This window comes from Heteronotia binoei, unplaced genomic scaffold (assembly GCF_032191835.1).
Source record: "Heteronotia binoei isolate CCM8104 ecotype False Entrance Well unplaced genomic scaffold, APGP_CSIRO_Hbin_v1 ptg001203l, whole genome shotgun sequence".
NCBI classification, from domain to species: domain Eukaryota; kingdom Metazoa; phylum Chordata; class Lepidosauria; order Squamata; family Gekkonidae; genus Heteronotia; species Heteronotia binoei.
The window spans coordinates 89,125-115,826 of NW_026800204.1; the positions used below are offsets into that span (position 1 = coordinate 89,125).

Sequence of the window (26,702 nt, forward strand, 5' to 3'; positions counted from 1 at the left end):
CAGCTGCCCTTTCAAGGACAACCTCTGCCAGAGCTCTGGCTGACCCAAGGCCATTCCAGCAGATGCAAGTGGAGGAGTGGGGAATCAAACCCGGTTCTTCCAGAGAAGAGAGCTATGGCTGACCCAAGGCCATTCCAGCAGGTGCAAGTGGAAGAGCGGGGAATCAAACCCGGTTCTCTCAGATAAGAGAGCTCTGGCTGACCCAAGGCCATTCCAGCAGCTGCAAGTGGAGGAGTGGGGAATCAAACCCGGGTCTCCCAGATAAGAGAGCTCTCTCTGACCCAAGGCAATTCCAGCAGCTGCAAGTGGAGGAGTGGGGAATCAAACCCGGTTCTCCCAGAGAAGAGAGCTATGGCTGACCCAAGGCCATTCCAGCAGCTGCAAGTGGAGGAGTGGGGAATCAAACCCGGGTCTCCCAGATAAGAGAGCTCTGTCTGACCCAAGGCCATTCCAGCAGCTGCAAGTGGAGGAGTGGGGAATCAAACCCGGTTCTCCCAGAGAAGAGAGCTATGGGTGACCCAAGGCCATTCCAGCAGCTGCAAGTGGAAGAGTGGGGAATCAAACCCGGTTCTCCCAGATAAGAGAGCTATGGCTGACCCAAGGCCATTCCAGCAGCTGCAAGTGGAGGAGTGGGGAATCAAACCTGGTTCTCCCAGATAAGACATTTGAAGATAAGTTAAAAATGTTAATGATGTTTGTAGTAGCTTGAAAAAAATAATAGAAGTCCCAGTATTATTACTGCCATGCAGCTAAAAGTGACATTGTATTTAGGGTTGGCAGCCTCCAGGTGATCTCCCTCCTTTCCAACTGATCTCCATCCGGCAGAGATCAGCTCCCCTGGAGAAAATGCAATCTGTATTTACATTTAGTATCTACTGCATACTGCCAGTAATATGTACAATATAGGCATACTGTAATTACTAAAATATATATATACATTAATTTTAGTGAGTTATTTAGATAACTCACTGAAACTGTCAAGACAGTGTGCGATTGCAATAAAAAAGGCCAACGCCATGCTGGGAATTATTCGAAAGGGAACTGAAAACAAATCAGCCAGTATCATAATGCTCCTGTATAAATCGATGGTGCGGTCTCATTTGGAATACTGTGTGCAATTCTGGTCACTGCACCTCAAAAAGGATATTATAGCATTGGAAAAAGTGCAGAAAAGGGCAACTAGAATGATTCAAGGTTTGGAACACTTCCCCTATGAAGAAAAGTTAGAACGCTTGGGGCTTTTTAGCTTGGAGAAACGTTGACTGCGGGGTGACATGAGAGAGGTTGACAAGATTATGCATGGGATGGAGAAAGTAGAGAAAGAAGTCCTTTTTTCCCTTTCTCACAATACAAGAACTCGTGGGCATTCGATAAAATTGCTGAGCAGTTGGGTTAGAACGGATTAAAGGAAGTACTTCTTCACCCAAAGGGTGATTAACATGTGGAATTCACTGCCACAGGAAGTGGTGGCGGCTACAAGCATTGCCAGCTTTAAGAGGGGATTGGATAAAAATATGGAGCAGAGGTCCACCAGTCGCTATTAGCCACAGGGTGTATATATATACACACACACATATTGGCCACTGTGTGACATAGAGTGTTGGACTGGAGGGGCCACTGGCCTGATCCAACATGGCTTCTCTTATGTTCTTATGAGACACAGAGTGTTGGACTGGATGAGCCACTGGCCTGATCCACCATGGCTTCTCTTATGTTCTTATGTGACACAGAGTGCTGGACTGGATGGGCCATTGGCCTGATCCAACATGGCTTCTCTTATGTTCTTATGTGACACAGAGTGTTGGACTGGAGGGGCCACTGGCCTGATCCAACATGGCTTCTCTTATGTTCTTATGAGACACAGAGTGTTGGACTGGATGAGCCACTGGCCTGATCCACCATGGCTTCTCTTATGTTCTTATGTGACACAGAGTGCTGGACTGGATGGGCCATTGGCCTGATCCAACATGGCTTATCTTATGTTCTTATGTGACACAGAGTGTTGGACTGGAGGGGCCATTGGCCTGATCCAACATGGCTTCTCTTATGTTCTTATGTGACACAGAGTGTTGGACTGGAGGGGCCACTGGCCTGATCCACCATGGCTTCTCTTATGTTCTTACGTGACACAGAGTGCTGGACTGGAGGGGCCATTGGCCTGATCCAACATGGCTTCTCTTATGTTCTTATGTGACACAGAGTGTTGGACTGGATGGGCCACTGGCCTGATCCAACATGGCTTCTCTTATGTTCTTCTGTGACACAGAGTGTTGGACTGGATGGGCCACTGGCCTGATCCAACAGGGCTTCTCTTATGTTCTTATGTGACACAGAGTGTTGGACTGGAGGGGCCACTGGCCTGATCCAACATGGCTTCTCTTATGTTCTTATGTGACACAGAGTGTTGGACTGGAGGGGCCATTGGCCTGATCCAACATGGCTTCTCTTATGTTCTTATGTGACACAGAGTGCTGGACTGGATGGGCCACTGGCAGCAGCTGCCACCCCAGCACAGGGATCTTCATTCACTGTGGGCCCGAAAGTAAGCCCCAGGCAGCCATTTTGTGCCTGTCTCCGCCTCCTGCGGCAGCCATTTTGTGGGTCAGAATTCCAAAGGTGCCTGCGGACACAAAAAGGGCTGGGGTTCTTAAGAGGCACCAGGGAGCTCACCTGAACGTCCTCTTCAGGCCGGGCACGGAGGCAATGCACAGGATCCGGGCGGAGCAGACGGCGATGCAGGCTTCCACGATGGGCTCCTTCCGGATGCTGAGGAGGCAGACCTGCCCCACGTAGCCGTCGCTGTTGCACACCCACACCTCGTAGGCGTTCTCCAGGCTGCTGTGGCTGGGAGAGGCGCAGGAGAACTGGAGAGGAGGCAAGGGACGAGAAAGGCTTGGTTGACATTGGTCAGGGATACGGCCCCCAAGCGCCCGGGCCGTACCATAGAGTTTTCCCTCTCAAATTGCTAGAGCGTCCAGGAAAACCATAAGAGTTTTCCCCAGAAGCTCCTACAGCGGCTGACACGATGACATCACTTGCGCAGCTCCTGAACCTTTCTGAGGGCTCCCCCTCTTCCTCCCCACCTCCCTCATCCTTTGAATAGGAGGTGCAGCTGCATAACAATCCCTGGATGAGGAGAGCAGGCAGCCAGCCAGCCACCAGAGGCTTTGCCACACCCCCAGCAGCCCTCGTTAACCCCTGGAGAAGCCCACACCACCCTTTCTCCACTTCTGATGTGATTTTGGGCAACGGGTGGCTTCCTGGCCTTTTGACTGGGGGACGGGGCAATGGCTCAGGAGAGCCCCAGGTGAGCGAGGCCTTCTTGGGCTGGCTGGATGTCTAGCCGGTCCAAGCAGGCCTCGCTCGTCCAGGGCTCTCTTTTCTTGCATCGGGTTGCTTTTGGCTGGGGGTGGGGTGGCATATGCTAATGATTATGCTAATGAGCTCCACCCCCTATTTTTCTACAAAACGACTCATGGCAATGAGCTTCCCTATTTCCAAGGTTTTGATTTATGATGCCTACTCCAAAAGGGGCAGTCAACGAGAGCTGCTCGATCGACAACGCCTGAGCATACCTGCATCCCACTCCTCGTTTTCATGATGGGAATTGCCTTCAGGAACTCAGGATCCAGGCAGTTTTTGTTGGAAGCTAGTGAGGGAGAGGGAGAAAAAGACAAACGTCACCCAGACTCCTTCGAGTGCTGGCGGGCGAACAAAAGCCAGTGGCAGCTTTTTACGCACCTAAAAGGTCGATATGCAATTAAAGGTTAAAAGCCAACTGTATAATAAAACCATAAGCGAACGTACATGCGTTTATTATAGAAAGCTAAAACCGTTTGAGAGCCCCGTGGCGCAGAGGGGTAAAGCTGCAGGACTGCAGTCCTAAGCTCTGCTCACCACCTGAGTTCGATCCCCGGCGGAAGCTGGGTTTTCAGGTCGCCGGCTCGAGGTTGACTCAGCCTTCCATCCTTCCGAGGTCGGTAAAATGAGTCCCCAGCTTGCTGGGGGGAAAGTGTAGAGGACTGGGGAAGGCAACGGCAAACCACCCACTAAAAAGTCTGCTGTGAAAACGTTGTGAAACCAACGTCACCCCAGAGTCAGAAATGACTGGTGCTTGCACAAGGGACCTCCTATGTATGCTGAAGGAGCCCTGTGGCGCAGAGTGTTAAAGCTGCAGTACTGCAGTCCTAAGCTCTGCTCACGACCTGAGTTCGATCCCCCGCGGAAGCTGGGTTTTCAGGTAGCTGGCTCGAGCCTTCCATCCTTCCGAGGTCGGTGAAATGAGTCCCCAGCTTGCTGGGGGGAAAGCGTAGAGGACTGGGGAAGGAAATGGGCAAACCACCCCGTAAAAAGTCTGCCGTGAAAAAGTTGTGAAAGAAACGTCACCCCAGAGTTGGAAACGACTGGTGCTTGCACAGGGCACCTTTCCTTTCCTATCTATACTGAAGGAGCCCTGTGGCGCAGAGTGGTAAAGCTGCAGTACTGCAGTCCTAAGCTCTGCTCACGACCTGAGTTCGATCCCCCGCGGAAGCTGGGTTTTCAGGTAGCCGGCTCGAGGTTGACTCAACCTTCCATCCTTCCGAGGTCGGTCAAATGAGTCCCCAGCTTGCTGGGGGGGAAGCGTAGAGGACTGGGGAAGGAAATGGCAAACCACCCCCTAAAAAGTCCGCTGTGAAAACGTGAAAGCAACGTCAACCCAGAGTCGGAAATGACCTTTACCTTTAAAACCATTAAGGGGGCCATCATGAGCCTCTGTCCTTTATAGTATCATAAAACCACAACGGGAACCCACTTAACTTAACTTGACCTGACACATTTCGACCTAGGTTGGTCTTCTTCAGAGTGCAGAAAAGGAAGTACACATATAGGCTCATCATACAGAATACAATAGAACCACAGGACAATGCTGGACCACAAGGAAATTTAACGAAGTGACGAAGGCTAACAGATCGTCTTGAGGCCTCTTATTCTACAGCCTTATGTCCTAATCAAGGGCGTCCAGTGTCTTCTTGTATGCCTCACCACAAGGTCCAGAACTGATCAAGGTAGGTGTAAGGTCAGAGCCAATGTGCCAAGAACATAAGAGAAGCCATGTTGGATCAGGCCAATGGCCCATCCAGTCCAACACTCTGTGTCTCATAAGAACATAAGAGAAGCCATGTTGGATCAGGCCAGTGGCCCATCCAGTCCAACACTCTGTGTCACACAGTGGCCAATATATACACACACACACTGTGGCTAATAGCCACTGATGGACCTCTGCTCCAGATGTTGATCCAATCCCCTCTTGAAGGTGGCTATGCTTGTGGCCGCCACCACCTCCTGTGGCAGTGAATTCTACATGTTAATCACCCTTTGGGTGAAGAAGGACTTTCTTTTATCCATTTTAACCTGACTGCTCAGCAATTTCATTGAATGCCCACGAGTTCCTGTATTGTGAGAAAGGGAGAAAAGGAGAGCCAGTTTGGTGTAATGGTTAAGTGTGCGGACTCTTATCTGGGAGAACCGGGTTTGATTCCCCACTCCTCCACTTGCACCTGCTAGCATGGCCTTGGGTCAGCCATAGCTCTGGCAGAGGTTGTCCTTGAAAGGGCAGCTGCTGTGAGAGCCCTCTCCAGCCCCACCCACCTCACAGGGTGTCTGTTGTGGGGGAGGAAGGGAAAGGAGATTGTGAGCCGCTCTGAGACTCTTCGGAGTGGAGGGCGGGATATAAATCCAATATCTTCTACTTTCTCCATCCCATGCATAATCTTGTAAACCTCTCTCATGTCACCCCGCAGTCGACGTTTCTCCAAGCTAAAGAGCCCTTTCTTCATAGGGAAAGTGTTCCAAACCTTGAATCATTCTAGTTGCCCTTTTCTGCACTTTTCCCAATGCGAAGCCAAGCCAAGAGAAGAGAGAAGAGAGAGAGAGAAATATCCTTTTTGAGGTGCAGTGACCAGAATTGCACACAGTACTCCAAATGAGACCGCACCATCTGGGGTTTTTCCACGTACACCAAAATCCGGCTGACGCTGCCCAACCTGCGATGACATCATGGAATGTTCACAGATGGTCCGTTGAAAGTGAGAGGCTCAGCGATAGCATGTGACCGGACGGTTCAAGGGACTGAAGCGAAAGTTTGCTTGAACTGGGATTAAAATGCGGTCGCTCAGACACCAGTGGTCCTTATGGGGAAGGAAAGGGAACCTCTGCTTGGACCTTTCGCACTGAGGCAGGAACAAGGAGCAGCATACGCTCCAATACGAGCTCTCAGCTGGGCAGGGTCAGAATTCTGGGAGAGAATTTTGCAGTTTCAGTCAAAGTCTTTGTAATCTGAGCCACCGCTAAAACCTCAGAAACAGCAGACAGGGCCTGCAGGTTAAGGATCTAAGTGCTCTACTGTATAAAGTAGGGGTGTCAGACATGGCCTGGGGGCCAAATTAGCCCCCCAGAGGGCTCCTATCAGCCCCCTGAGCAACTGGCTCTTGTCTGTTTCCTTCTCCCCCTCTCCTGCTTCCTTCTGCATCTCAGCTTGCTTTGCCAGGCTTGCTTAGTCCCACAGAAGCTGCAGAGCAAAGCCTCTATTTTCTCCATTGGCTGAGGCTCCTCCCCTCCTTGTCCCCCAGGGAGGGAGGGAAAGAGCCAGAGCTTCCTTGGCCCACTTCTCTGGATCCCATGGGAGAAATACAAAGAAAGGACCTTAAAGACCAACGAGTGCTAATGTTTTAAACAGAGAACCATAGAGGAAGGGACCTCCAGGGTCATCTAGTCCCACCCCCTGCACAACGCAGGAAACTCACAAACACCTCCCCCTACATTCACAGGATCTTCATTGCTGTCAGAGGGCCATCTAGCCTCTGCTGAAAAACCTTCAAGGAAGGAGAGCCCACCACATCCTGAGGAATCATAGAGTCATAGAGTTGGAAGGGACCCCCAGGGTCATCTAGTCTCAACCCCCTGCGCAATGCAGGAAACTCACAAACACCTCCCCCTACATTCACAGGATCTTCATTGCTGTCAAATGGCCCTCTAGCCTCTGCTGAAAAACCTCCAAGGAAGGAGAGTCCACCACCTCCTGAGTTGGAAGGGACCTCCAGGGTCATCTAGTCTCAACCCCCTGCGCAATGCAGGAAACTCACAAACACCTCCCCCTAAATTCACAGGATCTTCATCGCTGTCAGATAGCCACCTAGCCTCTGCTTAAAAACCTCCAAGGAAGGAGAGCCCACCACCTCCCGAGGAAGCCTGTTCCACTGAGGAACCGCTCTAACGGTCAGGAAGTTCTTCCTCATGTTGAGCCGGAAACTCTTTTGATTTAATTTCAACTCACTGGTTCTGGTCCTACCTTCTGGGGCCACAGGTAACAATTCCACCCCATCCTCTGTAGGACAGCCCTTCGAGGACTTGAAGATGGTGATCCTATCACCTCTCAGCCGCCTCCTCTCCAGGCATGTTTTATTTTAAGTTTTAAAAAAAAAATCTTTAGTCGTGTTTGTCTGCGTCCTTTAAAAAGTTTATATCCCTGCTCCCTAATCTTCAATAGGTACACGCATGGCCTGGCCCAACACAGCTCGGCCTGGTCTGACAAGGTCTTATTTATATCAGATCTGGCCCTCATGAACAAATGAGTTTGACACCCCTGGTATAAAGATTCTCTGCTCAGAGAAAACTGACTAGGTTAGAATTCTTCTCCCCGAGCCAACTTTTCTACATGGAGGGAAATGCATGCTACAGAGGAGCAAACGGTCAAAAAGGATATTATAACATTGGGGAAAGTGCAGAAAAGGGCAAATTGAATGATTAAAGGGTTGGAACACTTTCCCTATGAAGAAAGGGCTCTTTAGCTTGGAGAAACGTCGACTGCGGGGTGACATGAGAGAGGTTGGCAAGATGATGCATGGGATGGAGAAAGTAGAGAAAGAGGTACTTTTCTCCCTTTCTCACAATACAAGAACTCGTGGGCATTGAATGAAATTGCTGAGCAGTCAGGTTAAAACGGATAAAAGGAAGTACTTCTTCACCCAAAGGGGGATTAACATGTGGAACTCACTGCCACAGGAGGTGGTGGCGGCTACAAGCATAGCCAGCTTTAAGAGGGGACTGGATGGATATATGGAGGAGAGGTCCATCAGTGGCTATTAGTTACAGTACATATATGTGTGTGTGTGTGTGTGTGTGTATACATACACACACATATATTGGCCACTGTGTGACACAGAGTGTTGGACTGGATGGGCCATTGGCCTGATCCAACATGGCTTCTCTTATGTTCTTATTGTTGGATTTTTTTTACTGTTTTACTGTTGTATTGTGCTTGTGAGCCCATTATGGAGAAATGCGGACTATAAATCTACTAAGATAGCTAGACAGACAGTCAGACAGCTAGACAGACAGACAGACAGATGGATGATAGATAGAAGATAGTAGATAGATAGATAGTAGATAGATAGATAGGAAGGTGGCGGGCCTAGCTCGCCTGGGAAATTATAGATGTTTGTATGCAAATGCTAGAAGTGTTCAAAGTAAAATTGGTGAATTGGAATGTTTAGTGTTGGGAGAAAACATAGACATTGTGGGAATTTCAGAAACTTGGTGGAATGAGGAGAATCAGTGGGACACGGTGATTCCTGGATATAAGTTATATCGGAAGGATAGGGAGGGAAGGGTTGGAGGTGGGGTGGCTCTGTATGTCAGAGAGGATATACGGTCCAGTAAGACTGAGATCAGAGAATTAGATTCATTTTTAGAAATGCTTTGGGTTGAAATAGAGGGCCCAAAAGGAAATTTAACTATGGGAGTTTGTTATCGCCCACCAAATCAAAAGAGAGAGGACGATTATAATATGATGGAAGGCTTAAAGATAGCGGCTAAACGTAAAAACTGTGTCGTAATAGGTGATTTTAACTACCCGCAGATTGATTGGGTCAATATGTGTTCTGGTCGAGAGAAAGAGATTGAGTTTCTTGATGCTCTCAATGACTGTGCTATGGAGCAGATGGTCTCAGAACCTACCAGGGGTGGGGCGATCCTGGATTTGGTCCTAAGTAATGCCCAAGACTTGGTGAGAGATGTAAAAGTGATTGCGCCGCTTGGGAGCAGTGACCATAATGTTATTGATTTCACCGTTTGTATAAATAGGGAGTTGTCCAAAAAGACCGCCACAACCACATTTAACTTTAAAAGGGGTAAATACACTGAGATGAGGAGGCATGTGAGGAGGAAACTGAAAGGAAAGGTACATACGGTCAAAACCCTTGGGGAAGCTTGGATGCTATTTAAAACTATAATCCTAGAAGCTCAGATAAAATACATACCACAAGTTAGGAAAGGCACAAACAGGCATAAGAAAAGGCCTGCGTGGTTAACAAACAAAGTAATGGAAGCTGTAAAAGGTAAGAAGGACTCCTTTAAGCGGTGGAAAACCAGTCCAAGTGACATTAGTAAAAGGGAACACAGGCTGTGGCAAATCAAATGCAAGACTGTGATCAGGCAGGCAAAAAGGGACTATGAGGAGCATATTGCAAAAAACATAAAGACCAACAATAAAACTTTCTTCAAATATATTAGAAGTAGGAAACCAGCCAGGGAGGCAGTGGGGCCCTTGGATGACCATGGGGTAAAAGGATTACTGAAGGAGGATAGGGAAATGGCTGAGAAGCTAAATGAATTTTTTGCCTCCGTCTTCACTGTGGAAGACGAGAACTTTTTGCCCGCCCCAGAACCACTAATTTTGGAAGGGGTGTTGAAAGACCTGAGTCAGATTGAGGTGACAAATGAGGAGGTCCTACAACTGATAGACAAATTAAAAACTAATAAGTCACCGGGTCCGGATGGCATACATCCGAGAGTTCTGAAAGAACTCAAAGTTGAACTTGTGGATCTTCTAACAAAAATCTGTAATCTTTCACTGAAATCTGCCTCCGTTCCTGACGACTGGAAGGTAGCAAATGTCACCCCCATCTTTAAAAAAGGTTCCAGAGGAGATCCGGGAAATTACAGGCCAGTCAGTCTGACTTCAATACCGGGAAAGTTGGTAGAAACCATTATCAAGGACAGAATGAGTAGGCACATTGATGAACACGGGTTATTGAGGAAGACTCAGCATGGGTTCTGCAAGGGAAGATCTTGCCTCACTAACCTGTTGCATTTCTTTGAGGGGGTGAACAAACATGTGGACAAAGGAGACCCGATAGATGTTGTTTACCTTGACTTCCAGAAAGCTTTTGATAAAGTTCCTCATCAAAGGCTCCTTAGAAAGCTTGAGAATCATGGAGTAAAAGGACAGGTCCTCTTGTGGATCAAAAACTGGCTGAGTAATAGGAAGCAGAGAGTGAGTATAAATGGGCAGTCTTCGCAGTGGAGGACGGTAAGCAGTGGGGTGCCGCAGGGCTCGGTACTGGGTCCCATGCTCTTTAACTTGTTCATAAATGATTTAGAGTTGGGAGTGAGCAGTGAAGTGGCCAAGTTTGCGGATGACACTAAATTGTTCAGGGTGGTGAGAACCAGAGAGGATTGTGAGGAACTCCAAAGGGATCTGTTGAGGCTGGGTGAGTGGGCGTCAACGTGGCAGATGCGGTTCAATGTGGCCAAGTGCAAAGTAATGCACATTGGGGCTAAGAATCCCAGCTACAAATACAAGTTGATGGGGTGTGAACTGGCAGAGACTGACCAAGAGAGAGATCTTGGGGTCATGATAGATAACTCACTGAAAGTGTCAAGACAGTGTGCGCTTGCAATAAAAAAGGCCAACGCCATGCTGGGAATTATTAGGAAGGGAATTGAAAACAAATCAGCCAGTATCATAATGCCCCTGTATAAATCGATGGTGCAGTCTCATTTGGAGTACTGTGTGCAGTTCTGGTCGCCGCACCTCAAAAAGGATATTATAGCATTAGAGAAGGTGCAGAGAAGGGCAACTAGAATGATTAAAGGGCTGGAGCACTTTCCCTATGAAGAAAGGTTGAAACGCTTGGGACTCTTTAGCTTGGAGAAACGTCGACTGCGGGGTGACATGATAGAGGTTTACAAGATAATGCATGGAATGGAGAAAGTAGAGAAAGAAGTACTTTTCTCCCTTTCTCACAATACAAGAACTCGTGGGCATTCGATGAAATTGCTGAGCAGACAGGTTAAAACGGATAAAAGGAAGTACTTCTTCACCCAAAGGGTGATTAACATGTGGAATTCACTGCCACAGGAGGTGGTGGCGGCCACAAGCATGGCCACCTTCAAGAGGGGTTTAGATAAAAATATGGAGCACAGGTCCATCAGTGGCTATTAGCCACAGTGTATGTGTGTATATAACATTTTTTGCCACTGTGTGACACAGAGGGTTGGACTTGATGGGCCGTTGGCCTGATGCAACATGGCTTCTCTTATGTTCTTATAGATAGATAGATAGATAGATAGATAGATAGATAGATAGATAGATAGATAGATAGATAGATAGATAGATAGATAGATAGATAGATAGATAGATAGATAGATAGATAGATGATAGATAGACAGACAGACAGAATCACAGAGTTGGAAGGTACCTCTAGAGTCGTCTAGTCCAACCCCCTACACAATGCAGGAAACTCACAAATGCCTCCCCCTGAATTCACAGGATCTTCATCGCTGTCAGATGGCCATCTAGCCTCTGTTTAAAAACCTCCAAGGAAGGAGAGCCCACCACCTCCCGAGGAAGCCTGTTCCACTGAGGAACTGCTCTAACAGTCAGGAAGTTCTTCCTCATGTTGAGCCGGAAACTCTTTTGATTTAAGATAGATGATAGATAGATGACAGACAGACAGACAGATAAATACTGCGCTGCTCCAGTTCTGTAATGTCTGTTTTTATGATATTGTTTTAACTCTGTTGTTTTATTGTGAGCCGCCCTGAGCCCGCCTGCGGGATAGGGCAGGGTGTAAATCTAAAAAAATAAATTAAATTAACAATTAACTAAATAAATAAAGCCGGTGTCCCCAAGGCGCGTGCATGGTGCCCGATGACCCTTCCCCCAGTGCTCTCCAAGTCTTTTCAGAAAGCAGGCAGGGCCAGGTGAGGCTCAAAAAGGCTGAAGACCTCTGACCTCCGGCCCACAGCCCGCGGCCTTTGCAGGCATCACCTTTTCTCGGGGCTTCCTGAATCCTCGCGGGCAAGGGCTGCGTCCTGTTCTCCAAGCTACCCACCCAGCTTCTTCTTGGTGTCCTCGAAGGCTTGCTCGAAGCTCTGGCGGGCATCAGGGTTGGGGAACTCGAAGACGCAGGACTCGTTGCCGTCGGCCTTGGAGACGGTGAGCTCCATTTTGTTGGGCGGGAAGGACATGGTGAAGGAGAGCGACTGCTTCTCGGCCAGCTCCCGGTGGATGGAGGCCATCAGGTCCTTGATGACATCGTCCAGGGTCTGCGGAGACAAGGGACACACCGGTTCTGGGGTTAGCGGGGAGGGGGGGTCCCACACGGGAGGGGAAAGCTCGGGCCCGTAGCCGGAAAGGCGACACTGTTCTGATCGCCCCACTGCTCTGGCAGCCCCCTCTCCTCCCTCCCTCTCACCCACCCGGTGAATCGCTGGCTCCTGGGGCTCCTTCATGCCCCCCCCCCCCAGCTGATCAGCGGGAGAAGCCACACCGAGGCCGGAGCTCCTATGCCGACCTTCAGGCTCTCTCCAGACCAGCAAGCTGCTGAAAAAGCCCCCGCCATCTCCACTGTTTTCTCCCCAGGAGGGAGAGAGCGGAGGGCATTTTTTCAGGGGCTGGCCAATCTGACATTAATATTTTTTTAATTAATTTTTGAAACAAACAAGTAAATATTAATATGTATATACAATTAGTTAATCTTATAAAAGACAAGGTATAAACTAGCACAAATACTCAAATACCTATAATAAAATACCGAGGAAGGATATTAAGTTACAGAAGTGTAACTAGGCGTGCCAGCTGTTGTTTATTCAAGACGAACCGTTGCTTATTCAAGTATTTGTGAGTTTCCTGCATCGTGCAGGGAGTTGGACTAGATGACCCTACAGCAGGGGTGGCCAGCGGTAGCTCTCCAGATGTTTTTTTGCCTACAACTCCCATCAGCCCTAGGCAGCATGGCCAATGGCTGGGGCTGATGGGTGTTGTAGGCAAAAAAAAAATCTGGAGAGCTACCGTGGGCCACCCCTGCCCTAGAGGTCCCTTCCAACTCTATGATTCTAAGAGAGGTCAAAATTAATATAAAATTAGATGATAGATAGATAGATAGATAGATAGATAGATAGATAGATAGATAGATAGAGAGATAGATAGATAGATAGATAGATAGAGAGATAGATCAGCTGATCGGCACTGCGGAGTCTTGAAACAGCCCATGGATGGATGGATGGATGGATGGATGGATGGTTGGATGGATAGATAGACAGACAGACAGACAGATAGATAGACAGATAGATAGACCTTTTAACAAGATACGATCAATCCAAAATAAATTATAATGTTGTGTAAAAAAATATTAATAATTCACAGATATGAATTCCTAACTGCCTAACTATATTTTATACATACTATGCAGGTTAAACCAAAAATTATTATTAGGTAATTATTATAAGGTAATTACTATTAGGTATGATCCACACGACTAGCGCAGTAAGGTCAAATGAAGGTAAGAAAAGAAATATAAGAGAGAGAGAAAATAATAATTAAAAAGATATGTATATATATACTGTATAGTAATAACTTATAAATAAAGAAGATCAAGAAATTCTGGTCTGTGTGGTCGAATGTCGTTTGCTGTAATGAATTCAATAAAAGTAGCTTGCTGATCTGGAGAGTGCCCAAAGGCCAGTATAGGAGCACTGGCCTCAGCGCAGCTTTTCCCGCTGATCAGCTGATCGACGGGAGGCGGGTCTTGAAAGAGCCCCTGGAGCTGGCGCTTCACCAGGTGGGTGGGAGGGAGGGGAGAGATGCCACGGAGGGGGGGCCACGAGAGCAGGACTGCCAGGAGGGGCCATACAGGTCAAAGGGGGTTTTTGATGGGGAGGCCCCCCTCCCCCCCGTGGCTATGGGCCTGGCAAAGCTGTAGATCTCTAGTCCCTGGGACTCAAACCACTTTGCCCCTAACTCTTCTGCGCCACCCGCGGGGGGTCCGTTCTCACCTGATGGGGAAAGCTGAGGGTCTCGGAGAGCTTGCTGACTTGGCCGAGGGTGCTGAGGTCTTCGTCCAGGCGGCAGATGGCCTTCTGGATGCTCTCGCGGTTGGTGGACTGAGAGGCCCCTGAAACCAGAGCGGAATTGCGCGTCACGCGGCAGCACGTAAGACGAGGCGGTGGGCAGGAATATACGGATTTTGATTGGCGTTTGCAACGCCCTGCCTCGGAAGTCCCAGGCTAGACCGATCTTGCCAGATCTCAGAAGCGAAATAGGCTCAGCCCTGGTAAGGACTCGGATGGGAGACCACCAGGGGTGGGATTCTAGCAGGAGCTCCTTTGCATATTAGGCCGCACACCCCTGATGTCGCCAATCCTCCAAACGTTTAAAATTTTTGTCAGCTCTTGGAGGATTGGCGATATCAGGAGTGTGTGGCCTAATATGCAAAGGAGCTCCTGCTAGAATCCCACCCCTGGGGACCACCAAGACACTCAGTTTGGTGTAGTGGTGAAGTGTGGGGACTCTTATCTGGGAGAACCGGGTTTGATTCCCCTCTCCTCCACTTGCAGCTGCTGGAATGGCCTTGGGTCAGCCAGAGCTCTCTTATCTGGGAGAACCGGGTTTGATTCCCCTCTCCTCCACTTGCAGCTGCTGGAATGGCCTTGGGTCAGCCATAGCTCTCTTATCTGGGAGAACCGGGTTTGATTCCCCACTCCTCCACTTGCAGCTGCTGGAATGGCCTTGGGTCAGCCAGAGCTCTCTTATCTGGGAGAACCGGGTTTGATTCCCCTCTCCTCCACTTGCAGCTGCTGGAATGGCCTTGGGTCAGCCATAGCTCTCTTATCTGGGAGAACCGGGTTTGATTCCCCACTCCTCCACTTGCAGCTGCTGGAATGGCCTTGGGTCAGCCACAGCTCTCTTATCTGGGAGAACCGGGTTTGATTCCCCTCTCCTCCACTTGCAGCTGCTGGAATGGCCTTGGGTCAGCCATAGCTCTCTTATCTGGGAGAACCGGGTTTGATTCCCCACTCCTCCACTTGCAGCTGCTGGAATGGCCTTGGGTCAGCCAGAGCTCTCTTATCTGGGAGAACCGGGTTTGATTCCCCACTCCTCCACTTGCAGCTGCTGGAATGGCCTTGGGTCAGCCATAGCTCTCTTATCTGGGAGAACCGGGTTTGATTCCCCACTCCTCCACTTGCAGCTGCTGGAATGGCCTTGGGTCAGCCATAGCTCTCTTATCTGGGAGAACCGGGTTTGATTCCCCACTTCTCCACTTGCACGTGCTGGAATGTCCTTGGGTCAGCCAGAGCTCTCTTATCTGGGAGAACCGGGTTTGATTCCCCCACTCCTCCACTTGCAGCTGCTGGAATGGCCTTGGGTCAGCCACAGCTCTCTTATCTGGGAGAACCGGGTTTGATTCCCCTCTCCTCCACTTGCAGCTGCTGGAATGGCCTTGGATCAGCCATAGCTCTGGCAGAGGTTGTCCTTGAAAGAGCAGCTGCTGTGAGAGCCGTCTCAGCCCCACCAACATCACAGGGTGTCTGTTGCAGGGGGAGAAGATACAGGAGATTGTAAGCCGCTCTGAGACTCTGATTCAGAGAGAAGGGTGGGGTATAAATCTGCAATTCTTCTTCTTCTTCTAGGAGGTTCACGGTTGCTATGCAGAGGCAGGCAATGGGAAACCACCTCCGAGCATCTCCTGACTTGACCTGGATGGCCCAGGATTGCATGATCTTGGAAGCTAAGCAGGGTCAGCTGTGGTTAGGACTTGGATGGGAGACTACTCAGAAAGACCACAGTTGCTACGCAGAGGCGGGCAACGGCAAACCCACCTCTGTATGTTATTAGCCTTGACCTCGATGGTCCAGACTAGCTTGATCTTATCAGATCATGGAGCTAAGTAGGGGTGACCCTGGTTAGCACTTGGGACGGGAGACCACCAAGGAAGTCCAAGGTTGCTACGCAGAGGCAGGCAACGGCAAACCACCTCTGTATGTTAATAGCCTTGACCTCGATGGTCCAGACTAGCCTGATCTTATCAGATCATGGAGCTAAGTAGGGGTGACCTTGGTTAGCACTTGGGACGGGAGACCACCAAGGAAGCCCAAGGTTGCTACGCAGAGGCAGGCAACGGCAAACCACCTCTGTATGTTATTAGCCTTGACCTGGATGGTCCAGACTAGCCTGATCTTATTAGATCATGGAGCTAAGTAGGGGTGGCCCTGGTTAGCACTTGGACGGGAGACCACCAAGGAAGTCCAAGGTTGCTACGCAGAGGCAGGCAACGGCAAACCACCTCTGTATGTTAATAGCCTTGACCTCGATGGTCCAGACTAGCCTGATCTTATCAGATCATGGAGCTAAGTAGGGGTGGCCCTGGTTAGCACTTGGGACGGGAGACCACCAAGGAAGTCCAAGCTTGCTACGCAGAGGCGGGCAACGGCAAACCACCTCTGTATGTTATTAGCCTTGACCTCGATGGTCCAAGCTAGCCTGATCTTATCAGATCATGGAGCTAAGTAGGGGTGACCTTGGTTAGCACTTGGGACGGGAGACCACCAAGGAAGCCCAAGGTTGCTACGCAGTGGCAGGCAACGGCAAACCACCTCTGTATGTTATTAGCCTTGACCTGGATGGTCCAGACTAGCCTGATCTTATCAGATCATGGAGCTAAGTAGGGGTGACCCTGGTTAGCACTTGGACGGGAGACCACCAAGGAAGTCCAAGGTTGCTACGCAGAGGCAGGCAACGGCAAACCACCTCTGTATGTTAATAGCCTTGACCTCGATGGTCCAGACTAGCCTGATCTTATCAGATCATGGAGCTAAGTAGGAGTGACCCTGGTTAGCACTTGGGACGGGAGACCACCAAGGAAGTCCAAGGTTGCTACGCAGAGGCGGGCAACGGCAAACCACCTCTGTATGTTATTAGCCTTGACCTCGATGGTCCAAGCTAGCCTGATCTTATCAGATCATGGAGCTAAGTAGGGGTGACCTTGGTTAGCACTTGGGACGGGAGACCACCAAGGAAGCCCAAGGTTGCTACGCAGAGGCAGGCAACGGCAAACCACCTCTGTATGTTATTAGCCTTGACCTGGATGGTCCAGACTAGCCTGATCTTATTAGATCATGGAGCTAAGTAGGGGTGGCCCTGGTTAGCACTTGGACGGGAGACCACCAAGGAAGTCCAAGGTTGCTACGCAGAGGCAGGCAACGGCAAACCACCTCTGTATGTTAATAGCCTTGACCTCGATGGTCCAGACTAGCCTGATCTTATCAGATCATGGAGCTAAGTAGGGGTGACCCTGGTTAGCACTTGGGACGGGAGACCACCAAGGAAGTCCAAGCTTGCTACGCAGAGGCGGGCAACGGCAAACCACCTCTGTATGTTATTAGCCTTGACCTCGATGGTCCAGGCTAGCCTGATCTTATCAGATCATGGAGCTAAGTAGGGGTGACCTTGGTTAGCACTTGGGACGGGAGACCACCAAGGAAGCCCAAGGTTGCTACGCAGAGGCAGGCAACGGCAAACCACCTCTGTATGTTATTAGCCTTGACCTGGATGGTCCAGACTAGCCTGATCTTATTAGATCATGGAGCTAAGTAGGGGTGGCCCTGGTTAGCACTTGGACGGGAGTCCACCAAGGAAGTCCAAGGTTGCTACGCAGAGGCAGGCAACGGCAAACCACCTCTGTATGTTAATAGCCTTGACCTCGATGGTCCAGACTAGCCTGATCTTATCAGATCATGGAGCTAAGTAGGGGTGACCCTGGTTAGCACTTGGGACGGGAGACCACCAAGGAAGTCCAAGCTTGCTACGCAGAGGCGGGCAACGGCAAACCACCTCTGTATGTTATTAGCCTTGACCTCGATGGTCCAAGCTAGCCTGATCTTATCAGATCATGGAGCTAAGTAGGGGTGACCTTGGTTAGCACTTGGGACGGGAGACCACCAAGGAAGCCCAAGGTTGCTACGCAGAGGCAGGCAACGGCAAACCACCTCTGTATGTTATTAGCCTTGACCTCGATGGTCCAAGCTAGCCTGATCTTATCAGATCATGGAGCTAAGTAGGGGTGACCTTGGTTAGCACTTGGGACGGGAGACCACCAAGGAAGCCCAAGGTTGCTACGCAGAGGCAGGCAACGGCAAACCACCTCTGTATGTTATTAGCCTTGACCTGGATGGTCCAGACTAGCCTGATCTTATCAGATCATGGAGCTAAGTAGGGGTGACCCTGGTTAGCACTTGGGACGGGAGACCACCAAGGAAGTCCAAGGTTGCTACGCAGAGGCAGGCAACGGCAAACCACCTCTGTATGTTATTAGCCTTGACCTCGATGGTCCAGACTAGCCTGATCTTATCAGATCATGGAGCTAAGTAGGGGTGACCCTGGTTAGCACTTGGGACGGGAGACCACCAAGGAAGTCCAAGGCTGCTACACAGAGGCAGGCAACGGCAAACCACCTCTGTATGTTATTAGCCTTGACCTCGATGGTCCAGACTAGCCTGATCTTATTAGATCATGGAGCTAAGTAGGGGTGGCCCTGGTTAGCACTTGGACGGGAGACCACCAAGGAAGCCCAAGGTTGCTACGCAGAGGCAGGCAACGGCAAACCACCTCTGTATGTTATTAGCCTTGACCTGGGTGGTCCAGACTAGCCTGATCTTCTCAGACCATGGAGCTAAGTAGGGGTGACCCTGGTTAGCACTTGGGACGGGAGACCACCAAGGAAGTCCAAGGTTGCTACGCAGAGGCAGGCAACGGAAAACTACTTTGGCTTGTCTTTTACCGACTGATTGATTTGATTTATATCCCGCCTCTCCCCGCCGAAGCAGGCTCAGGGCGGCTCACAGCATAAAATCACAACTAACAGTTTAAAAAACGATACACATTATAAATTACGCACTCAACAGTTAAAACCCTCAGAGTAATTTGGTGCTTATCTCTTTGCTATTATATGTTTTCAGTTTCCCTAAGATACAGGCTCAGCGTCAAATGGAAAGCCAACCAGAAGGGAGCGGTCTTACAGGCCTCGCGAAACTACTTGACAAGGTTTCGCAAGGCCCTCACTTCCTCCGGTAGTAGATTCCACCAGTAGGGGGCTGCAATCGAGAAGGCCCTGTCTCTGGTGATCTTCAATCTGGCCTCCTTCGGCCCGGGGATTACGAATAGATTTTGAGATCCAGATCGAAGTAGCCTCTGGAGAACATGTGGGGAGAGATGGTCCCTAAGGTAGGCAGGTCCTCTTGCCTCAAAAACCCTACGGCAGGGGTGGCCCACGGTAGCTCTCCAGATGTTTTTTTGCCTACAACTTCCATCAGTCCCAGCCATTGGCCGTGCTGGCTGGGGCTGATGGGAGTTGTAGGCAGAAAACATCTGGAGAGCTACCGCTGGCCACCCCTGCCCTACGGGGGTCCCCAGAAGTCAGCTGCAACTTGATGGCATCTCCCACCACCAACGTTGAGGTTCGTTAAGGTATATTCTGCCTGGTGCCATACCCGATTTAGACCACTTTGGGTGAATCAGAGGTGCTCCTAAACATCTGACTCCCAACCAGTGTTCCCTCTATGCTGAGTTAGCGTGAGCTAGACCACAGGTTTTTAGCCTCCAGCTCACACACTGTCGCCTTAGCTCAGGAGAAACGGCCCCCAGAGCACACTAATTTATGCAATAGCTCACAACTTTCATGCCACCTGATCGCAAAAGTCGAATTTTTGCTCACAAGACTTTGCAGCTTCGAGAAAACGTCGCTCCCGACTCACTTCCACCGTTTCCCTCTAAGCTGAGTTAGCTTAGCTCACGGATTTTTCGCCTCCGGCTCACGCATTTTTGTCTTAGCTCAGGAGAAATGGCCCTCAGAGCACACTAATTGCTGCAGCAGCTCACAACTTCAACGCCGGGAGCTCACAAAGTAGAAATTTTGCTCACAAGGCTCCACAGCTTAGAGGGGACGTCGCTCACCGCTCTGAGTTACGCGGCCCAGCGGCTTCACAAACCTTTCGCAATGTCCACATCCTCCAGGGGCACTTTCCAGATCAATTTGTACTTGCTGGTGGTGTCGATCACACTGGCTGCCGTGTAACTGGAAAGAAACAGATTCGGGTGGGTCAGCTCTGTTGGTCCGAAGCAACAGAACCAAGTTTGAGTCCGGGGGCACCTTTCAAGACCGAGGTTTATTCTGGGCTTTTTCTGTAGCAGGAACTCCTTTGCATATAAGGCCACACCCTCCGATGTAGCTGATCCTCCAAATGCTTGCAGGGCTCTTAGTACCGGGCCTACTGTAACCTCCAGGATGATTGGCTGCATCAGGGGGCGTGGCCTAATATGCAAAGGCACTTCTGCTAGAATTCCACCCCTGGGCCACACCTCCCTGATGTAGCCAATCCTCTTGGAGCTTACAGGGCTCTTCGTACAGGGCCTACTGTAAGCTCCAGGATGATTGGCAGCATCATGGGGGTGTGGCCTAATATGCAAAGGCGCTTCTGCTAGAATTCCACCCCTGGGCCACACCTCCCTGATGTAGCCAATCCTCTTGGAGCTTACAGGGCTCTTCGTACAGGGCCTACTGAAAGCTCCAGGAGGATTGGCTGCATCATGGGGGTGTGGCCTAATATGCAAAGGCGCTTCTGCTAGAATTCCACCCCTGGGCCACACCTCCCTGATGTAGCCAATCCTCCTGGAGCTTACAGGGCTCTTAGAACAGGGCCTACTGTAAGCTCCAGGAGGATTGGCTGCATCATGGGGGTGTGGCCTAATATGCAAAGGCGCTTCTGCTAGAATTCCACCCCTGGGCCACACCTCCCTGATGTAGCCAATCCTCCTGGAGCTTACAGGGCTCTTAGAACAGGGCCTACTGTAAGCTCCAGGAGGATTGGCTGCATCATGGGGGTGTGTGGCCTAATATGCAAAGGCGCTTCTGCTAGAATTCCACCCCTGGGCTACACCTCCCTGATGTAGCCAATCCTCCTGGAGCTTACAGGGCTCTTCATACAGGGCCTACTGCAAGCTCCAGGAGGACTGGCTACATCAGGGAGGTGTGGCCTAATATGTAAAGGAGTTTTTTTCCTGCTACAAAAAAAAGGCCCTGATTCTAGATATTGTGTGCACGCACACTTCATCAGCACATTGAGAACAGAGGCATCTTTGGGTACAGGAAAGGGCAACTAGAATGATTCGAGGGTTGAAACACTTTCCCGATGGGGAAAGGTTAAAACACTTGGGGCTCTTTAGCTTGGAAAAAATGTCAACTGCCCCTGTATCATAATGCCCCTGTACAAATCGATGGTGCGGTCTCATTTGGAATACTGTGTACAATTCTGGTGCAATACCGCACCTCAAAAAGGATATTATAGCATTGGAAAAAAGTCCAGCAAAAGGGCAACTAGAATGATTAAAGGGTTGAAACACTTTTCCTATGAAGAAAGGTTAAAATGCTTGGGGCTCTTTAGCTTGGAGAAACGTCGACTGCGGGGTGACATGATAGAGGTTTACAAGATAATGCATGGGATGGAGAAAGTAGAGAAAGAAGTACTTTTCTCCCTTTCTCACAATACAAGAACTCGCGGGCATTCGATGAAATTGCTGAGCAGTCAGGTTAAAACGGATAAAAGGAAGTCCTTCTTCACCCAAAGGGTGATTAACATGTGGAATTCACTGCCACAGGAGGTGGTGGTGATTACAAGCATATATATATAATTGTTTTGGCCACTGTGTGACAGAGTGTTGGACTGGATGGGCCACTGGCCTGATCCAACATGGCTTCTCTTATGTTCTTACGTTCTTTCTGTTCATTTCTTCAGAGACGCCTTGCAACACTAAATGTGACCACTGGGTGGCATTGCTGGCATATTTCTGAACACTTCATTTCCCTTTTCCTCTCCCACGTCTACCTGCAGTCTTTGTGCGACCTGTTGGGACTTACACACCCGAAGGGCTGCTTCAAGGGATATTTTCGTTTTGCCTGAAAAAAAATCCCTCCTCACCACCCTTAAATAATGTATTGAAGACGGCTCACTCACAGGCTCATGGAACTTCGCCGCAGAGACCCAGACTTCCGCTTGAGCGTGGTGCAAACCAGCAGGTCCGTGAAGAGGAACAGGGAACGCTCCTTCTTGCCACCGACGGCTTTCTGCAAAAGAGGCATCAGGGAAGGGTACAAACTCAGGAGCCCGTTTCTATCAGAGAATCCCAGAGCTGGAAAGGTCTTTCGAGGCCATCTAGTTCAACCCTCTGTGCTCAATGCCGGATCAGCCTAGAGCCGGGGGTGGGGAGCAAACTTGCTTAACTAAAGAGCCACACTGAACAAACACCAGAGGTTTGAGATATAAGGCATGAAGATCAGATGTCTGAGAGCTACACGGAGGCCTCGGATTCAGCAGCAGCTCACAGGAGCACAGCCTCTTCCTCCTCACCTACCTTGTCCAACACTCTGGATAAAAAATATGGAGCAGAGGTCCATCAGTGGCTATTAGCCACAGTATGTATGTATGTATGTCTGTCTGTCTGTCTGTCTGTCTGTCTGTCTGTCTGTCTGTCTATCTATCTATCTATCTATCTATCTATCTATCTATCTATCTATCTATCTATCTATCTATCTATCTATCTATCTATCTATCTATCTATCTATCTGTCTGTCTGTCTGTGTGTATGCACACACACATATATTGGCCACTGTATGACACAGAGTGTTGGACTGGATGGGTCGCTGGCCTGATCCAACATGGCTTCTCTTATGTTCTTATGTGACACAGAGTGTTGGACTGGATGGGCCACTGGCCTGATCCAACATGGCTTCTCTTATGTTCTTTTGTGACACAGAGTGTTGAACTGAATGGGCCACTGGCCTGATCCAACATGGCTTCTCTTATGTTCTTACTCTTCCTCCTCACCTACCTCCAACACTCTTCCTCCTCACCTACCTTGTCCAACACTCTGTATGGCTAAAACCCAGGTGCCACCAGGAGGTCTACCAGTGGAGCCAGGACACTAGAAGCCCTCCCACTCTTGCTCCCCACAAGCATAAAGAAGACAGAGCATCACTGGTATAGCTGGAACACACTGGCTGGGGCAGTGATGCTCTTGGTGCTTTGGGGGGTGGCTACAGTGGGAAGGCTTCTGGAGTTCTGGCCCAGCTGATGGCACCTGGGTTTTTTTGGCCACTGTGTGACACAGAGTTTTGGACTGGGGGGGAGCCATTGGCCTGATCCAACAGGGCTTCTCTTATGTTCTTATGTCTGGGGCAGTGGTGCACTGTCTTCTTGATGCTTGGTGGGGGGCACAGTGGGAGAGCTTCCTGTGTCCTGGCTCCACTGATGGACCTCCTGATGGCACCTGGGGTTTTTTTGGCCACTGTGCGACACAGAGTGTTGGACTGGGGGGGGGGGGCATTGGCCTGATCCAACAGGGCTTCTCTTATGTTCTTATGTCTGGGGCAGTGGTGCTCTGTCTTCTTGGTGCTTGGGGGGCACAACAGTAGGAGGGCGTCTAGTGTCCTGGCCCCACTGATGGACCTCCTGGTGGCACCTGGGTTTTTTTTGGCCACTGTTCGACACAGAGTGTTGGACTGGATGGGCCATTGGCCTGATCCAACAGGGCTTCTTCTCTTATGTTCTTATGTCTGGGGCAGTGATGCTCTGTATTCTTGGTGCTTGGTGGGGGGAAGAGTGGGTGGAAGCTTCTGGAGTCCTGGCTCTATTGGTGGACATCCTGACGGCATCTGGGTTTTGGCCACTGCGTGACACAGCGTATTAGCCTGGATGGGCCATTGGCCTGATCTAACATGTCTTCCCTTATGTTCTTATCTTTGGGGTAGTGATGCTTTGTATTCTTGGTGCTTGTGGGAGGCAAGAGTGGGAGGAGGCTTCTGGAGTCCTGGCCCCACTGTTGGACCTCCTGATGGCACCTGGGGTTTTTTGGCCCCTGTGTGACACAGAGTGTTGGACTGGATGGGCCATTGGCCTGATCCAACATGGCTTCTCTTACGTTCTTATGTGACACAGAGTGTTGGACTGAAGGGGCCACTGGCCTGATCCAACATGGCTTCTCTTCTCTTCTTAGGTCTGGGGCAGTGATAACCTGAATCTTGGCCCTTTTCCCACGCACCTTAACTCCTTCCTTGCCTTGTCCTCAACTCCCCTACCGGCAGCAGCCTTTATCTTCTTCCCCTCTTTCACTGTAACTGTACCGTCTCTCAACATTCCATGACCGAACCTCTCCCTTTGGCCTGTTTGCAAGCAGCCCAGAATATTGCCGCAAACCCAGCTAGATCTGTGCGTTTGCTAGGGGGGGTGCCCATTTGTTTGCTTAATGCATAATTATAAGGCAATAAAACTGGCTAATCGCTCCAGAGAATGCAAAAGCAAGCCAAACGCATTTAAACAGATCCAAGCGGACGGCTGTGTTGGTCTGAAGCGGTAGAACAAAGCAGAAGTCAAGTGGCACCTTTAAGACCAACCAGGTTTTATTCCCAACGTAAGCTTTCGTGTGTTCCAAGCCACTTCATCGGATGAGGGATCGGGTACAATGAGCAGAGCTACATAGAGCTGTTAGGCAGTGGTTGAGAATGCAAAATGGTACAAATTTAAGATCCAGTGACAGAAGAGTAAAATTAACAAATTGAGCGAACCTTTGATCTGGGTCGCATGAGCGTGAGAAAGCAATAAAACAGTAATATGCCAAAACGTGAGAATGTCTGTTAATCACTCCATTATATAAGCCGGGGTCTTATATAATATAATATATATAATAGAGCGTTTGACAGACATTCTGTCATTGGATCTTAAATTTGTACCATTTTGCATTCTAAACCACTGCCTATCAGCTTAAAGGTGCACTAAGAATCATAAGAGTCGGAAGGGACCACAAGGGTCATCTAGTCCAACCCTCTGCACAATGCAGGAAACTCACAAACACCTCCCCCTAAATTCACAGGATCTTCATTGCTGTCTGATGGTCTTCTAGCCTCTGTCGAAAAGCCTCCAAGGAAGGAGAGCCCACCACCTCCCGAGGAAGCCTGTTCCACTGAGGAACTGCTCTTAACAGTCATAGAATCATAGAATCCTAGAGTTGGAAGGGACCTCCAGGGTCATCTAGTCCAACAACCTGCACAATGCAGGAAACTCACAAATACCTCCCCCTAAATTCACAGGATCCTCATTGCTGTCAGATGGCCATCTAGCATCTGTTTAAAAACCTCCAAGGAAGGAGAGCCCACCATCTCCTGAGGAATCATCAAATCCTAGAGCTGGAAGGGATCTCCAGGATCTTCTAGTCCAACCCCCTGCACAATGCAGGAAACTCACAACTACCTCCCCCTAAATTCACAGGATCCTCATTGCTGTCAGATGGCCATCTAGCATCTGTTTAAAAACCTCAAGAAGGAGAGCCCACCACCTCCTGAGGAATCATAGAGTTGGAAGGGACCTCCAGGGTCATCTATTCCAACCCCCTGCACAATGCTGGAAACTCACAAACACCTCCCCCTAAATTCACAGGATCTTCATCGCTGTCAGATGGCCATCCAGCCTTTGTTTAAAAACCTTCAAGGAAGGAGAGCCCACCACCTCCCAAGGAGGAAGCCTGTTCCACTGAGAAATCGCTCTAACGGTCAGGAAGTTCTTCCTAATGTTGAGCCAGAAACTCTTTTGATTTAATTTCAACCCATTGGTTCTAGTCCCACCTTCTGGGGCCACAGAAAACAATTCCACCCCATCTTCTCTATGACAGCCCTTCAAGTACTTGAACATGGTGATCCTATCACCTCTCAGCCGCCTCCTCTCCAGGCTAAACATCCCCAGCTCCTTCAACCTTTCCTCATAGGATTCAGTCTCCAGACCCCCTCACCATTTTTGTCGTCCTCCTCTGGACCCCTTCCAGCTTGTCTGGATCCTTCTTAAAATGTGGTGCCCAAAACTGAACACAAGACTCCAGGTGAGGTCTTACCAGAGCAGAGCAAAGTGATACCATCACATCACGTGGACACCATACTTCTTTTGATACAGTCCAAAATTGCATTGCCTTTTTAGCCACCGCATCACACTGTTGAATCATGTTCAGCGTATGATCCACTAAGCCCCCTAGATCCTTTTCGCACATACGACTGCTAAAATAAGTCTCCCCTATCCTATAACCGTGCATTGGATTTTTCCTACCTAAATGTAGAACTTTAGATGAAGATGAAGATATTGGATTTATATCCCGCCCCTCCCCTCCGAAGAGTCTCAGAGCGGCTCACAATCTCCTTTACCTTCCTCCCCCACAACAGACACCCTGTGAGGTAGATGAAGATAGTGGATTTATATCCCGCCCTCCACTCCGAAGAGTCTCAGAGCGGCTCACGACCTCCTTTACCTTCCTCCCCCACAACAGACACCCTGTGAGGTAGATGAAGATATTGGATTTATATCCCGCCCTCCACTCCAAAGAGTCTCAGAGCGGCTCACAATCTCCTTTACCTTCCTCCCCCACAACAGACACCCTGTGAGGTAGATGAAGATATTGGATTTATATCCCGCCCTCCACTCCAAAGAGTCTCAGAGCGGCTCACAATCTCCTTTATCTTCTTCCCCCACAACAGACACCCTGTGAGGTGGGTGGGGCTGGAGAGGGCTCTCAC

The 26,702-nt window shown here is 49.7% G+C and overlaps 1 protein-coding gene across 1 annotated transcript in view; it reads right to left on the reverse strand.

Moving 5' to 3' along the window:
* Positions 1 to 26,702, reverse strand: part of LOC132590948 (rho guanine nucleotide exchange factor 17-like) — a 99,302-nt gene that overhangs the window by 17,143 nt on the left and 55,457 nt on the right. The window contains 6 exon segments of the mRNA XM_060263860.1: positions 2,671 to 2,864; positions 3,576 to 3,649; positions 12,156 to 12,369; positions 14,098 to 14,216; positions 20,086 to 20,171; positions 22,108 to 22,217. Coding sequence (XP_060119843.1) covers positions 2,671 to 2,864; positions 3,576 to 3,649; positions 12,156 to 12,369; positions 14,098 to 14,216; positions 20,086 to 20,171; positions 22,108 to 22,217 — 797 coding nt within the window.